Below are 16,766 nucleotides of genomic sequence, written 5' to 3'. Positions count from 1 at the left end.
TGTCTCTCTCACAATGTCAGCTGGTACTGATGTGAAAAATTCATTACTATGTTCCTTAACATTGATAACCTCTATGTTTTCCTTCATGTTATCTGTCTTTAACTGTGTGTTGATTTTTCATGGTCACACCATGGTAGGTATAATGCACACAACTGGGGAAAAGAAAGCACTTGAGTCTGTTCTGAGCTCACTTCGTTTGGACAGTTGCTACGCAACTGAAGCCCCATTATAGTGTACAGTGAGTAGAATTGAGGTCTGTGTATAATGTGTTACCTGTGGTTCTGTACCCTCTTCAGTGCGTGCTGATTTTAATGAACTATTTTATATAACATTCCCACAGTTTCAGGACTTGGAGAAATTCATTACAAAAATTCATGAAATAAACAAAATCCTGCCACGGATAATTGTCTCTCTGTACCCTCTCCCAGCACCCTACAGTGATGTCTCGAAGTAGCCCCTTTTGGAAATCCTTGATGTATATCAGAACCTGCCCACTAGTGACAGCCATTAGTTTTATGAACAGAACCCTGTATACCTCATTGCTATCATCTACCTATTGTTAATACTTATATAATTGTGTGGAAAACGTGACGATCCAACTTTATCTTGTACTCTAGGAACTTTCATTTCCTCTGATATGGAGTCACATTGTGTCACAATCCTGTTAGGGTCTCTTAATGTTTGTAAAAGAAGTCTGAATACACAGCAATTACCTGACAGATCTCCGCTACAGATTTCATGTTTTGAACACACCAAACATTACCATTTATATGATGAGAACTGAAACAAAACAAACCATTAACTTCACTTGATAGTTTTATGAAATTATGTTATAAAGCCAGTTTTATTCTTTCCCCAAGAGTTCACTTAACTTGTGAAATTTTAAACGCCTTTTTTTTAATTTCTGGGACCAGCCCAAAAGATAACAGCACCTCTGGAATTTCCTGAGGTACAAATTATACAGCAATTCACTTTTGGCTTAGTGATTCTCCAATATCTTATAAAGACCTCATGACTTGATCTCTTCAGCTCCATGTGCAGCTGAAGACAGTTTTGTCCATTCCCCCTCTGATGGTTCCTTTACTGAGTTGCAGGCTGGAGCAAATCTTCCAACTGCTCTTCCCTTACAAAGCCCCGACAAAACTATTTGCTTATGTCAGCAAACACACTGATTCATTAAGCAGAAACCAGATATACTCCCTCCTTGAAGTAGCATGCTTTCAGATGATTCAAACAAAAACGCCAACAAATTATTTTACCTCCAGCACAACTGGATGATTCTGCAACCAATGTGAATAATTTCTGTTGCTCATAGATTTTTTTACAACTCGTCCAGACTCCCTGGTTCCTTCACAAACTTCAGAAAATTAATTATTCATCGATTGTGTTACATTTACTTCGAAGTTCGTTTCACCAGTTTCCCATTTGCATAGTTAAAACTTTATAATAGCGTTTTGTTTTTAATTTTTAAAACTTATGAATGATGAACTAAATATTCACAACATGGAGTGGTGAGTGCGTGGAATGTACTGCCAGTGATGGTAGTAGAAGTCAGCTACATTAGGGATATTTAAGCGACTCTTGCACAGGGATGTGGAAGGTAGTACAACGAAGGGTTATTTAGGTTAGTCTGATCTTGCAGTAGTAGTTATCTCACAAAAAGAACTAATGGTTTTCTGAGTAACCTGCAAGGTTAAAGTGGTGAGGAGTAATGTTTCTGGTGCAGTGTGAAATGTAAGCTGAATCTGCTATTGTAGAGATAAATGCATGAAAAATGGGTATTACAATAAGGTGCAATAGGTTGCTTAGTTTTTGTGCAAGGGCTGAGGGATATCTTGTAGGTTCAGCGTTACAGTTAGTGTTCCACAGAGACACCACTAACGAGCTGTCACCTTGGCTGATATCAACAGCTTGTAACGAATGAACCCAGATCAAAGCCGTTGGAGTTGCAGTAAGTTAGTACTTTTGCATCACCAAACAAATCTGTAACAATTGCCATTCAATCCGTAATTTGTCCTTGGCTTCAAAAATAGCTGATAATTGCAAAAGCAGTTTTTTTTTTGGCCTGTATTGGTTTCATTATATTTCAACAGATTGACAATGTAGACTTTCCTCTGTCCTGGTGTGTCTACTCTAAGCGTACAAATCAAAAAGGACCCTTTTAAATTTCTGCCCTGTGCTATACTTTGTACTAGTGGCCTGTTCAGCTGTGAAGGTTGCTAGAGTGGGTGAAAGGTAACAAATTTGTTGGGAATGCCATTTTGAGAAGTGGATATTTATGCATGGACCTTAATGCTGATATCACCACAAACTGCTGGTACACAATCTACAGGTCAAACCTGAAGAGGTCAACTTACTTCGAGGAGCACTGAAACTCTCTAACTGTTGAGTACTGAAGGGCTGACAGGGGCTGTATACCAGCCACCATTGTCAGGACTGACTGTGCCTAATTGTATCCCAATGTGAAACCTTTCCTTCAGGAGACATAGGAAATAAATGGGGGTATTACAATCGATTACAGCTACAGTCGAAATTTTCACAACGCTCTTGTGTGCTGTATACAGAATCTCTGAAAGTGATGTTTGTTTTTATTCGAAGTAAGACTGAAGTCTCTTCTCAAGTGAGAGAAGAGTAGACTGCAATATTTGAATTCTGCGTCCCTGAGTTCAGAAGTAGAAAAAATGAACTTTTTTGATCACTGCTGGGTAATCCCTGTCCAAATTGTACATGCTAATTTAGTAAATCTGGATATGACGCCCGCAAGTTCATTGTGCGAGCCACAACTGATCAGCTAAAGGACAGCTCACTGGATGACGTAGCAGAAAGGATTCTGCTGTCGACAAGGAGAGAAAGTGAAGGAGCAAACAAAGAACAGAGCTCGACAGCCAGGGAAGTGACACTCTTTTCATATTTGGCTGAAAATCAGACAATTATGGAGATAGAGGGTACTACATTCTGCAACATATTTTGAACAGAATGCTCCCGCTAATAAAATGCTAAACCCAATGTCTTCATGCAAGGGACCACTTTCTGTGCTGTAACCCCCCTCCAGATTTCCTTAAATAAATGCCACCACCAAAGCTCCTCAAAAACTGCTCAGTTGCTAAAGTGACAGCCCCAGGGCTCTATAGTCTGTGGCACTGCCTGTGAAGATCCTTTTATTCATAGAATTCATAAAATCCCTACAGTGTGGAAACAGGCCATTTGGCCCAATAAGTCCACATTGACCATCCGAAGAGCCTCCTACCCAGACCCACCCCCCTATTACTTTGCATTTCCCCTGACTGGCACTGTGAGGCAGCGTTGCTAACCACTGAGGCACTGTGCTTTATTTTAAATATTTTAAAGCTGTAGACATTTGGCTGATAGTTTAACAAACAGTGAAAACTATAAAATAACTTTGTCAAATGGGTCATAATGAGATTGGTTAATGCGGATCAGTCAGCAGGAAATCTGCGCTATTAAAGCGATTAAACTGTTCTCATTAAAAGAAAACTGCCAAAATTGCTCTGCTTCATCACTCAATATACAGAACTATTCTTTCTGATGGTGCAAGCAGAGGTATCTATATATGTGCTGATGAGAATGAAATGATCATTGCATTTGCATAACAATTGGATACAGTTAGGAAGAATGCCTGGGGGCAGAGGGTAAAAGCTGTGTTGTACACTCAGAAAGGCAAAGTCCAAGATAATCTTTTATTGTGAGAGACAATGTGGGGTGGGAATCTTTTGATCTGTTGGTAATTTAGTAAGATAATATAAAAATGGCATTAACTGTCACTTATGAAGTTTCAAGATTGACCTACTTCCTCCTTTTACCACTGTTAAAGGTTATGGAGCTAACTACGTAGTGAATAGAGCAAAGAGCTTTCTCTGTGAGACTGACAAACTTGGGAAGACTTTTATCAGTGAAACTGAATAAGTTCAGCCATGGCCACTGAGGGAGTGCTTCTGCTGCTTGGCAGCTGATGGCCAATGTGTAGTAAGGTACTTCACACACACATCATGTCACCACCAGCTTCCTGCTCCTCAGGCAGGTGCACCTTCACTTGGCTAGAATGAGGCAGAACCTCAACACAGGGCCTACAGACAAAGGCTGTATCTGCACACCAGTACATCAGCAGCTCAGACTGTCACACCAGGTTACTGTAGATAATCTGAAGCTTCCTGGTACAGGACCAACTCCCTTGTGGTACAAGTGGGCACATATTGTTAGCAGCTGACAAGGTACGTTGCTGCTGTTTTCATTTATGCAGTTGACTTGAGCTTTAACTGATGCGTTCACTTTTAAAACAATTCTTTCTAGGTGTTGAAAGCAGTCTACGAGTAACTCGATGCAAACAAATAATCCAAAAACTTCCAGAACACAACTACATTGTGGCAAAATACCTGATATGCTTTCTTAACATGGTGAGTATTGAAAAAGAAACTGTGCACTGCTCTATGTGTCATTTGTAAAGATTGATATTTAGTTGATTGTTATATGTATGTGGTTTCATAAGTACAGTGATATGCAGTGGAGTAGAGCAGCTTAAATCAGATTTGTAAAGAAACATTTGCAGAAACCTGGTGAGCTATCACAATGTTGAAAGGGTGTTCTCCAACAGCAACAGGGAAGTGGGCACTGTACCACTTTGTGCTGCACCTTGATCATTCTCCCTTCCTCACCCCCGTCAGGCTTTCTCAGTGTTTATTTTTGTTAGACCATTGTTCCTCTGCATTAGGCAATCTTTTCTTAAAACAAAACATCTTCAAATTGCCAGAGCTTTCATATCAGCCTGGATGGTAGATGGCTGTGGCCTATTCAAACTGCGATGGAATTGGGTCTGGTCCCTTTCTCTAAAGGCCAGATGTATGATTTTCAGCAGAGGTCACCAGATGGCAGTCTGACTAACTCCACCCCTCTCTCACACAGAAATATTACTGTCAGGGAATTCAGCACAAGTTGGGGTTTACACCTGCGGCCTTCAGTATCTGTAGGCCTTTGGTGGATGCATAACCCTTGCACAGCTGTGCAGCATGGAGGTGCTGTTTGAGGCATTGCTGGTCTGTGAGATGGAGGAGCTAACATGGTATACACCCATCAATAGACAAATCACTGAAATGCCCAAGATTAATGGCTATTTATGTTCATGGCAAGGCAGTTCTGAAACAGAATTCTAGTTCTTTGGCCTATTGATTTGATTCTGATGGTGATACTAATACTTTAAACTGGGAAAACAGTTGAAATCGTTACTGAATTTTGTACTGTTCTGAATTAATTGCCTGCAGCCCCTCAAGCTGAAACTGCTAGTTGCTTTAGTCTTTCAAATCCCGATACAGTATTTGGCTTCCTGGGTGCACATAAAGACCCACTACTTAATTCACCCATGATGGTTACATTTCCAAAGACAGCCGCGATGTGGAGGAGCTGCTGTTGGACTGGGGTGGACAAGGTCAGAAAGCACACAACACTAGGTTATAGTCCAACAGGTGTATTTGAAAGCACAAGCTTTTGGAGCGCTCCTCCTGAATGAGGTGAAGCCTTCACCCCATGAAGAGGCAGCACTCCGAAAGCTTATGATTTCAGATAAATCTGTTGGAAGATGATCAGTTGTCATGTGACCTCTGACCTGCTCAGATGGGGTGAGACATTTTTCTTTTCTCTGGGACTTGTTCATCTTTGGAATGCTGCTTCCGCCGTCTTTTCATAAAGGAAGTCTTTGATTGTCTTCTGCTCCTTTGCTTGCTAACAATGTATTCCATTCCGTGTTAAAAGTATCCAGTGCTAGGTGGGAAGGTAGGGTTGGAAGTTACAGTAGGATCAGCCATAACCTTCTCAAGTGGCAGTGCAGCGTGAGGGGCGATAGATAGATGGTTGAGACTGCTGGTGCTGTGATGCCATCAGTGATGCAGGGAGTGAATGTTTAAGATGCTGGATGAGGTGACAGTCAAACAGGCTACTTTATCCAAGACGGTGTTGAGCTGCTCATTGGCCTGTTCTTGCTCACTGTTTTTATGTAAACTGCTTGTTTTTAAAAATGCGGTCATCCTTCAACAATCTTTGGTTTTTAAACCAGCTCCTTTCACATTTCAGTCTGCAATCAGACAGACAGAAAAATGAAAAGATACCATCTTTATACTCTTTGGTATAAATTCTTGAAGTAGTTGATTTTTGTTGGCCTGAGAAACACTTGAGCAACATGCAATGGCATTCCATTTTTCAAAGACCTGGCAGGCCCCATCAGTTCACACCATTCATTTTTGGAAAGTGTTTGTATATTTGGAAACATTTCTTTCACCATGGTTCAATGAGACAGCGAGGCAGACCTTGTTCCTCTGGTGTATAATGAGATTTCTGGCTGTTATCACTGTGCCAGTCTGGGCCATGACGTGTCAATATGAATTTTCAAAAGTCCATTTCTCCTGTGTACTGTGTGTGTGTGTTTCCATGTCACAGGGCAGCATTTGTTGCCTATCTTAATTGCTCTTCAGGATGGGAGGTGAGCTGCCTTCTTCCATCACTACAGTCCACATGGTATAGGTACACCCCCACAATAATCTTTGGAAGGAAGTTCCAGGTTTTTAACGCAGTAACAGTAGAGGAGCAAAGATATAGTTCCAAGTCAGCATGGAGTGTGCCTTGGAGAGGAACTTGGAGGTAGTGGTGTTCCCATGTACTTGCTGCCCTTGATAGAGGTGTCGATTTCAAAAGTGTTGTCAAAGGAGGCTTGGCGAGCTGCTGCAGCATCTTTGATAGATGGTTGAGACTGCTGGTGCTGTGATGCCATCAGTGATGCAGGGAGTGAATGTTTAAGATGCTGGATGAGGTGACAGTCAAACAGGCTACTTTATCCAAGACGGTGTTGAGCTGCTTGAGTGCTACTGGAGTTGAACCAGATAAGTGGGGAGTATCCCATCACAATCCTGACCTGTGCCCTGTTAATTGTGCAAAGGCTATGGAAAGTCGGGAAGTTACCCATTTCAGAATTCCAAAGTCTCTCACCTGCTGTGTGGTTGTATATTTATAGGATTGGTCCAATTCTGGTCAATGGTAACACCCCAGATTATTGATGGGAGGGGATTCAGTGATGGGTTTTCCAGTGAACATCAAGGAGGCAAGATAAGATTCTCACTTGTTGGAGTTGGTCATTATCTGGCTTTCATGTGATCCAAGTGTTTATGGCACCTTGTCTGCCTATGCCTGAATATGGTTCAGGTCTCTCTGCATATAGACATAGGCTGCTTCTGTATCTGAGGAGCCGCAGAATACTGCGGGACATTGTGCACCTAGGAGAATACCTAAGAGAAAGTGAGGACTGCAGATGCTGAGATCAGAGTAGAGTGTGGTGCTGGAACAACACAGCCGGACAGGCAGCATCTGAGGAGCAGAATTGACATTTCGGGTATAAGCTGTTCATCAGGAATGAGGCTTGTGGGCTGACAAAAGGGAGGGGGGTGGGGTTGTGGGGGATGGTTGCTGAGAAGGTAATAGGTAGATAAAGATGAGGGAGGTGGTGATAGTTTGGAGAGGAAGGTGGAGCGGATAGATGGGAAAGGTGATGGACAGGTCAAGAGGGTGGTGCCAAGTTGGAGGCTTGGGACTGGGATAATGTGGGAGGAGGGGAAATGGGAAAACTGGTGAAATCCAGATTAATCCTGTGAGGTTACGGGGTCCCAAGGCAGAATATGAGGCATTCTTCCTCCATGCTTCGGGCGGTTAGGGTTTAGTGATGGAGGAGGTCCAGGACCTGCATGTGCTTGGTGGAGTGGCAGGGGGAGTTGAAGTGTTCAGCCACAGGGCGGTGGGGTTGGTTGGTGCGGGTGTCCCAGAGATGTTCTCTGACACGATCCGCAAGTTGGTGTCCTGTCTCCCCAATGTAGAGGAGACCGCATCAGATACAATAGGTGACATTGGTGGAGGTACAGGTAAATTTCTGTCAGATGTGGAAAGATCCTTTTGGGGCCTTGGATGGAGGCAAGGGGGAAATTGTGGGCGCAGGTTTTGCACTTCTTGCGGTGGCAGGAAGTTGGGCGTGGGCTGGTGGGGCGTGAATCTGACAAGCGTGTCACGGAGGGAATGCTGATAAGGGTGGGGAGGGAAATGTATCTCTAGTGGTGGGGTCTGTTTGTAGGTGGTGGAAGTGGCAGAGGATAATGCATTGTCTCCAGAGGTTGGTGGGGTGGTAGGTGAGGACCAGGAGGGTTCTGTTCTTGTTGCATTGAGAGGGAGGGGGGGGGTTAAAGGTGTGGGAAGTGGAGGACATGCGCTGGAGGGCATTGTCAACCATGTGGGAGGGAAAATTGAAGTTCGTATCTTGTGATGGAAGGAAGCAGCAGCTTGGTGATGGTTAGGCCTCGGAGATTACTCTGAGGAACTCCTGCAGAGATGTCTTGGGGCTGAGGTGATTGACCTCTGACAATGGCAGCCATCTTTCTTTGTATGAGGCATGACTCCAACCAATGGAGAGCTTCTCTTTCCTTTTGAAAATTGCCATTTTGCATTAAGATAATTTTGATGTCTGTAAGTAAGATGTGGGCGCTGTAAGACAGTCTTGAAAGTGAATAATGGGCTCTCAAAATCAAAAATGATAGCAATGAAGTATATGTCAAAATCTATTCCTTGTTTATTCCCTAACCTATTGTCTTTTCAAAAGCACCAATAATGCCAAATTATCCCAAATTACATTGAATCTCCAACCACTCCATATTGAGCTGCTCTGAGGATACCATCTTTGCCCCATACTCATGCCAGAACAATTATTAGACTAGAACCATAACAACTCTTAACTAACTCTGTAGATAAATCTTCATTTTGCATTGATATATTGCAAAAATCTAATAAAGTCCATTGTGTCTTATAGGTATCGCAGGAAAGTATCTTTAATAAAATGAACCCATCAAACCTGGCATGTGTCTTTGGAGTGAACCTGATCTGGCCCACGAATGGACCTGCAACGTTGCATGCTCTAACTCCAATAAACATGTTTACTGAGCTACTGATTGAGTACTACAACCAGGTCTTCACCTCTAGGATTCTGCCTAATGAGGTGCTGCCATAAACACTATTACAAACACTGCAACTCACCTCAAAGTCAACTGATCTTAATGGGTATCCATGTTATTGATAGAACAGGCAACAGCAGTTGTCTGTTCTGTATTCTGTTACATAAACCACAGGGCCTGATCGAATGGTTCTCACTTTTTGATGCTTGAATTTTGTTTGTCTCTTGCTTCTTCACCATCTTTGTATCAGTAAGTGATAAAATGATCAAATGTTGTTTCAACTGGCTAGTTAAAAGTCATTCAAATCGTCCTCAAATTATCTGTATAAAACACGAAAACTAAAGCAAATAATCAGCGTTTTTGTTTATTATGCAGTGAAATTGTTTAGAAATGTGGTAGACTTTTGATATGCCTGTTACTTTGTCCTTTTGTTGATCTAGTTTTGCCTTTACAGTAGGGGAGGTGCAGATTTGTACTTTGCCTGCTGAACTATGGGTGTGTAGTGCAAGGATTAAAACAAGAAAATGATATTTCTTAGTATTCAACATTTGCGAAAAATCTGCAATTTCTCATGTGTTGTCCAGATAGAATCTTAGTGTGACTCGCGCATTTGTACCATAAAGTAGTATTAATCTTCTGTTGCACATAGTTGTTAAGGAATGTTTTCCTTTCCAATAATGTAAAAACGAAGTATCTAACAAGAGTAAATAAGGCCAAATGTATTTAATGTCACTCGCGTTTGAGGGCAGATTGTGGGAAAACTGACTTCCCAAGGTCAAGGAATGGTCATACTATATCGTGCCTGCAACAAATGTACGGAAACTGGTGATGGATCTGTCAAAGAAAAGCAGAAAGCTTCAACACAAAACATTTCTTCCCCTGTCCTAGTTTTACCTTACGTTCTGCTTGGGAATCCTCCTTCTGAGTTCTCAGTGAACATTAATGCTGAAATATGAAGACTTTAAAATTAAGATCTTGAAGCATTAGCAGCCAAGGTGAGACCATTAAGTTTTCTTTCACATCAGACTGTTCCAGGTGTCAGAGTAAAGACTCTTAACTCCGCACACTGGGTTTGCTCCAGTCTGAGGTGCTGGGTGAAAGGAGACTGTCAATTTGTGGCACAAGTGGGCTAATGTGTATTTAACAGGGAAGGAAGTTTTTTTATTATCCACTATGTATTTATATTTTTGTTAATTTAATAAAATGTGACATTGACTGCATTGTCTGGTTTTGTAACTATTATTTTTATACAAGAAAAAAATGTATCTCTCTGTTCTGATTGTGATTCTGCCCAGGGTTTGTGGTGGTTATAGTTGCTGTGGTGGTCATAGCTGCTGGTTTAATAACAGTGGGGATGGAATATGTTTGACAGCATTCTTTTTAGCACGTAGCTGTCTCACACTTCAATGAAAGTGTAGTTCATTAAATCAACACAAATAAACCAATTACAAAGTTTTCAAATGAAAGAATGAGAAATTTTGTTACTTGCTAACTTCAAGTCATAAAATTCAACATTGAACACATGAATAAACATAGGTACAAATTTTAAAATGCACCTAGTACAGCGAGGAAGAGTGAAGACGCTGCAGTTTTAGAAGTCCCTGGCGTCGTTAAGGTTAAGTTTTAACTTGCGACCGTGATTGTTTAATTAATGAGTTGTATTCTCAGTGGTGGCAAAATATGCAGATATGAATTGTCAGTTACAGAGTCATAGAGATGTGCAGCATGGAAACACACCTTTCGGTTCAACTCGTCCATGCCAACCAGATCGCTTAACCCAATCTAGAACAAAGAACAAAGAAAATTTACAGCCCAGGAACAGTCCCTTCGGCCCTTCAAACCTGAGCCGATCCAAATGTACTGTTTAAACCTGTTGGTCAATTCCTAAGCATTTGTATCCCTCTCTTCCCCACCTACTCATGCATCTGTCCAGAAGCATCTTAAATGAATCTACCGTGCCTGCCTCTACCACCTCTGCTGGCAATGCCTTCCAGATGCCCACAATCCTCTGTGAAGTAATTGCTGTATGTATCCCCCTTAAACTTTCCACCTCTCACCTTGAAAGCATGACCTCTCGTTATTGAATCCTTCACCCTGGGAAAAAGCTTGTTTCTATCCACCCTGTCTATACCCTTCATGATTTTGTTAACCTCAATCAGGTCCCCCCTCAATCTCCTTTTTTCTAGTGAAAATAAACCTAATCTACTCAAACTCTCTTCATAGCTAGCGCCTTCCATACCAGGCAACATCCTCGTAAACCTTCTCTGCACCCTTTCCAAACCGTCCACATCCTTTTGGAAATGTGGCACCCAGAACTGTACACAGTATTCTAAATGCGACCGAACCAATGTCTTGTACAATTTTGACATGACATGCCTGCTCTTATACTCAACACTCCGTCCAATGAAGGCTAGAATACTATATGCCTTCTTGACCACTCTACCCACCTGTGCAGCAACCTTCAGGGTACAATGGACTTGCACTTCCAGGTCTCTCTGCCAATCAACTTTTCCCAAGGCTCTTCCATTCACTGTATAATTCGCTCTAGAATTAGACTTGCCTAAATGCATCACATCACATTTGTCTGGATCGAAAACCATCTTCCACTTTTCTGTCCAACTGTCCAGTCTACCTGTATCCTCCTGTAATCTCTGACAGTCCCTTATGCTTTCTGCTACTCCACCAATCTTGATATGATCAGCAAGTTTGCAGATGACACAAACAGTGCCCTCTTCCAGATCATTTATGTATACTACAAACAACAGTGGCCCCAATACTGACCCCTGTGGAACACCACTGGTCACCTTTCTCCATTTCGAGAAACTCCCTTCAACTACTACTCTCTGTCTCCTGTTGGTCAACCAGTTCTTTATCCACTGAGCTAGAACACCCTGCACACCATGTGACTTCACTTTCTCCATTAGTCTACAATGGGTAACCTTATCAAATGCCTTACTAAAGTCTTATGTATATGACATCAACAGCCCTTCCTTCATCTAACAACTTGGTCACTTCCTCGAAGAATTCTATTAAGTTGGTAAGGCATGATCTCCCCTGCACAAACCCATGTTGCCTATCACTGATAAGCTCATTCTTTTCTAAATCTAAATAGATCCTATCTCTCAGTACCCGCTCCAGCAACGTCCCCACCACCAACGTAAGGTTCACTGGTCTGAAGTTACCCGGAATATCCCTACTACCCTTCTCGTACAGGGGGACAACATGACCAACCTTCCAGTCCTTCGGCACCTCACCTGTATTTAACAATGCCACAAAGATATCTGTCAGGGCCCCAGCTATTTCCTCTCTCACCTCCCTCAGCAACCTGGGATAGATCCCATCCAGTGCTGGGATTTGTCCACCTTAATAACCTCTAGTATACCCAACACATCTTCCCTACTTATGCCAACGTGATCCAGACTAATCAAACTTCTATCTCTAATCTCAAGATTCATCATGTTCATAGACATAGAACATAGAAAAATACAGCACAGTACAGGCCCTTCAGCCCTCGATGTTGCGCCGACCGAAGCCTACCTAACCTACACCAGCCCAAAACCTCCATATGCTTGTCCAATGCCCGCTTAAATGACCATAAAAAGGGAGAGTCCACCACTGCTACTGGCAGGGCATTCCATGAACTCGCAACCCGCTGAGTAAAAAATCTACCTGAACACTGATGCAAAGTAATCATTCAGAATCTCACCCATTCTCTCAGGTTCGACACACAGCCTTCCTTCATTATCTTTTAGTGGACCAATCCTTTCTCAAGTTACCCGCTTGCTTCTTACATAAGAATAAAATACTTTGGGATTTTCCTTAATTCTGCTTGCTAAAGCTATTTCATGACCCCTTTTAGCCCGCTTGATTCCTTGTTTAAGACTTGTCCTACTCTTCCGATATTCCTTCTGGGCCCATTCTGTTCTTAGCTGCCTAGACCTTATGTTCGCTTCCCTTTTCCTCTTGGCTAGTCATACAATTTCTCCTGTCATCCACAGTTCACTAATCTTGCCCTTCCTATCCTTTGCCTTCAACGGGACATGCCTTTCCTATGCTGCCGTTAACCTATCTTTGAAAGCCTCCCACATCTCAAATGCGGACTTCCCTTCAAATAGCTGTGTCCAATCCACATTTCCCAGTTCCTGCCTAATTTTGATATAATTGGCTTTGGCCCAGTTTGGTACTCTTCCCTGAGGACCACTCTCTTTATCTGAGTATTCTAAAACTTAGAGTTGTGGTCACTGTTCCCAAAGAAATCCCCCACCTCAACTTCTACCACCTGGTCTGGCTCATTCCCCAGTACCAGGTCCAATATGGCCCCTTCCCTCATCAGTCTATTCCCACTTGCCAGCACTTGGCCCATATCTCTCTAGACCCTTCCTATTCATATACCCATCCAGATGCCTTTTAAATGCTGTAATTGTACCAGCCTCCACTACTTCTTCTGGCAGCTCATTCCATACACGCACTATCCTCTGTATGAAAAAGATGTCTCTTAGGTCCCTTTTAAATTTTTTCCCCCTCAGGTTTAAACCTATGCCCTCTAGTTCTCTACTCCCCCACCCCAGGGAAAAGACCTTGTCTATTTACCCTATCAAGACCCCTCACGATTTTATAAACCTCTATGAGATCATCCCTCAGCCTCCGATACTCCAGGGAAAACAGCCCCAACCTATTCAGCCCATTATAGCTCAAATCCTCCTATCCTAGCAACATCCTTGTGAACGTTTCAAGTTTCACAACATCCTTCCAATAGGAAGGAGACCAGAATTGCACGCAATATTCCAAAAGTGGCCTAACCAATGTCCTGTACAGTTGCAACGTGACCTCCTAACTCCTGTACTCAATACTCTGACCAAAAAAGGCAAGCATACCAAACATCTCCTTCACTATCCTATCTACCAGTGACTACTTTCAAGAAACTATTGTGACCAAACTGATCTTTTATCGAATTTATGCAATCCTTGGCTTTTTTTTAAGCGAGGTCATAAATGTCACAGACTCTGAAAAGCCTGGAGGTTAAAGGGTTTTAAGGTCAATTGATCAATAGCTAACAGATACTGCCTCAGGCAGAAGGCTTTCCAGTTTTAAATAAAACGCTTGTACAATGACAGGGGAATGGCCAGTTCTCTCAGCTCTGCTTTTCTCTGGTTTGGTTTGGTTTGAGCAGGTAGTGTGAAGAAAGGCAGCTGGACAAACAGAAGCAGGTCCTTGCTGGTGTTCTCTCTCTCTGACTTCTATCCTGTCAGAGCTTGTGTTTGATTTTACCTTTTTATTCCAAGGGGTGTTTATGGGGATTGTTGCAAGTATTTGAAACAGCATCATTAAGTTGGGATAGTCTGTTGGGTTTTCAGATTGGATAAGTTATTCTGTTTTCTGTTGTTAGTGTTTCATTCAGTAATCTTGTAAATAAATTCTGTTTTGTTTTCAATTAAGTGGTTTGACCAGCTGATTCTCTCCTGGAATATCCACTGTACACCTGCTTAAAACAACGAGCAAAGTTAGGGACTGGATTACCTTCTTGAAATGTTTTGAGGGAGTCTGGTCTATGAACCTGCACTCCACTTTGTTCAGCAACATTCCCCAGGACCTTACCATTAAGTGTATAAGTCCTGCCCTGATTTGCCTTTCCAAAATGGAACACCTCACATTTATCTAAATTAAACTCCATCTGACACTCCTCAGCCCATTGACCCATCTGGTCCAGATCCTGTTGTACTCTGAAATAACCTTTTTCGCTGTCCACAACACCTCCAATTTTGGTGTCATCTGCAAACTTACTCACCATACCTTCTATGTTCATATCCAAATCATTTATATACATGACAAAAAGTAGTGGGCCCAGCACCGATCCTTGTGGCACTCCAGGCCTCCAGTCTGAAAAACAACCCTCCACCACCACCCTCTGTCTTCTACCTTTGAGCCAGTTCTGTATCCAAATGGCTAGTTCTCCGTGTTCCATGAGATCTAACCTTGCTAACCAGTCTACCATGAGGAAGTTTGTCAAACTGAAGTCCATTTGATCATGCCTACTGCTCTGCCCTCATTAATCATCTTTGTTACTTCTTCAAAAAACTCAAATCAAGTTTGTGAGATATGATTTCCCACACATCAAGCCATGTTGACTATCCCTAATCAGCCCTTTCCAAACACATGTACATCCTGTCCCTCAGGATTCTCTCCAACAACTTGCCCACCACCGATGTCAGGCTCACCGGTCTATAGTTCCCTGGCTTTTCCTTACCATCTTTCTCAAATAGTGGCACCATGTTAGCCAACCTCCAGTCTTCCAGCACCTCACCTGTGACTAATGATGATACAGATATCTCTGCAGAGGGCCCAGCAGTCACTTCTATGGCTTTTGATGCAAAAGAACAAGATTAGGAGAGAAGCAAAAAAAAAATTGGTAAAATAAGCTGTGAGATTAAATAATGGAATAGGTAATAAAACAGTAAAGATTCTTACAGGCATATCAATATTAAAGCAACAGTTGTGATGGGGATAGGAATATTAGTAGAGACTGCATAATATACCACATTGAGAAATGGCAGAAATAGTAAATAATTATTACACATTTTGGTAGTTACCAAGGCGATCAATCAGGTAGATATATTGAATAATGATATGAATAATGTGGTAACGCACTTAAGATAAGCAGGATGTTTTAAACAAATAAAATAAATTCAAGTACGACAAAGACCCTGGTCTGGATAGACGGCATCCATAAAGTTTCAAAGGATTTAAAAGAAGAGATAATAGAAACATTGACTCCTATTCAATAATTTGTTAGAAAAATGTGTAGTGCCAGTGAACTTGTAGATAGTAATGTAATTCCTACATTTAAAAAAGGGGACCAAATATCCCTAGGAAATTATTGATCAGTCAGATTCACTATCAGTGGTAGGAAAGATAACTGAATCATTAGTAAAGGAGTAAACAGAAAGTCAACACAGATTTCAGAGGGAAATTTTGCTTGACTAAATATTTAACGTTTTGAGGAGGTAACGAAGAATGTAAACAATGCTGACAATTAGTACAAATGATTTGGATTTTAAAGAGACTTTTGATAAAATTCCGTGTAATAAATCTGTATAAGGCCACAGAATGTGAAGTTGGGCCAAATGACAATGGACTGTGTTGGACTTTGGCTCAATCTACCAGCTTACTTTCCTCTATGTGTGAGCCGAGTCCTGCGTGTTCTTTCAATGAAGCAATAGGAGAAGATATTCGGTTTCAACCTCTTAGTTTATTTTAGCAGTAAGTGGATAAAGTGTACAGAGCTCTGGGTCTAGGTCTTCCTGTCCCTAACAAACAGCAAAGTGTGTCAGTTCACGAAGTCCGACCTATTCCTGTCCCTGACCCAGTCTTTTATACAGTACAGAACGTCATGCAATCACTGAGGTGGGATTGTCTTCTGATTGGCTGTTGATCTGACTCCATTCTCTGCCTTCTCACGTTCCTGGATGTCTGACCCCATGTGACCTCCTCCTGCCCGCGAAACAGTCTCCACGTGACCTCCTCTTGCGCGCGAAACAGTGTCCACACATCCCATATCTGTATGCACAGGGCAGTAACACCGTTGCTGTTTATCTCGTTCCCCCGACCTCAACCGTGGCCGCTCCCACCAAGCCATATACCTACAACTGTTAATTGGCTTTGAGGCAGAAAACAGAGTGCTGTAGCCATTGCTGGTCACAATTTATATTAAGGATTTGAATTTTAAAAATACAAAACTCCTTAAAAGTAGTCATTGTGTGTATGCATGATAGTTCATGTTCA

The 16,766-nt window shown here is 42.0% G+C and overlaps 1 protein-coding gene across 6 annotated transcripts in view; it reads left to right on the top strand.

The window, feature by feature from the left end:
* LOC140458166 (rho GTPase-activating protein 8-like) overlaps positions 1 to 10,207 on the top strand; it is a 106,109-nt gene extending 95,902 nt beyond the window's left edge. For all 6 annotated transcript variants that reach the window (XM_072552360.1, XM_072552358.1, XM_072552359.1 and 3 more), the window contains exons 12-13: positions 4,309 to 4,412; positions 8,846 to 10,207. In XM_072552360.1, coding sequence (XP_072408461.1) covers positions 4,309 to 4,412; positions 8,846 to 9,043 — 302 coding nt within the window. In that variant the 3' untranslated portion in view covers positions 9,044 to 10,207. The remainder of the gene's footprint in view (positions 1 to 4,308; positions 4,413 to 8,845) is intronic.
* The last annotated feature ends 6,559 nt before the right edge of the window (positions 10,208 to 16,766 follow it).

Source organism: Chiloscyllium punctatum, chromosome 32, assembly GCF_047496795.1.
Source record: "Chiloscyllium punctatum isolate Juve2018m chromosome 32, sChiPun1.3, whole genome shotgun sequence".
Classification (NCBI taxonomy): Eukaryota; Metazoa; Chordata; class Chondrichthyes; order Orectolobiformes; family Hemiscylliidae; genus Chiloscyllium; species Chiloscyllium punctatum.
The sequence above is the reverse complement of the archived record's forward strand: the minus strand, read 5'-3'. Positions and strand labels throughout refer to the sequence as shown.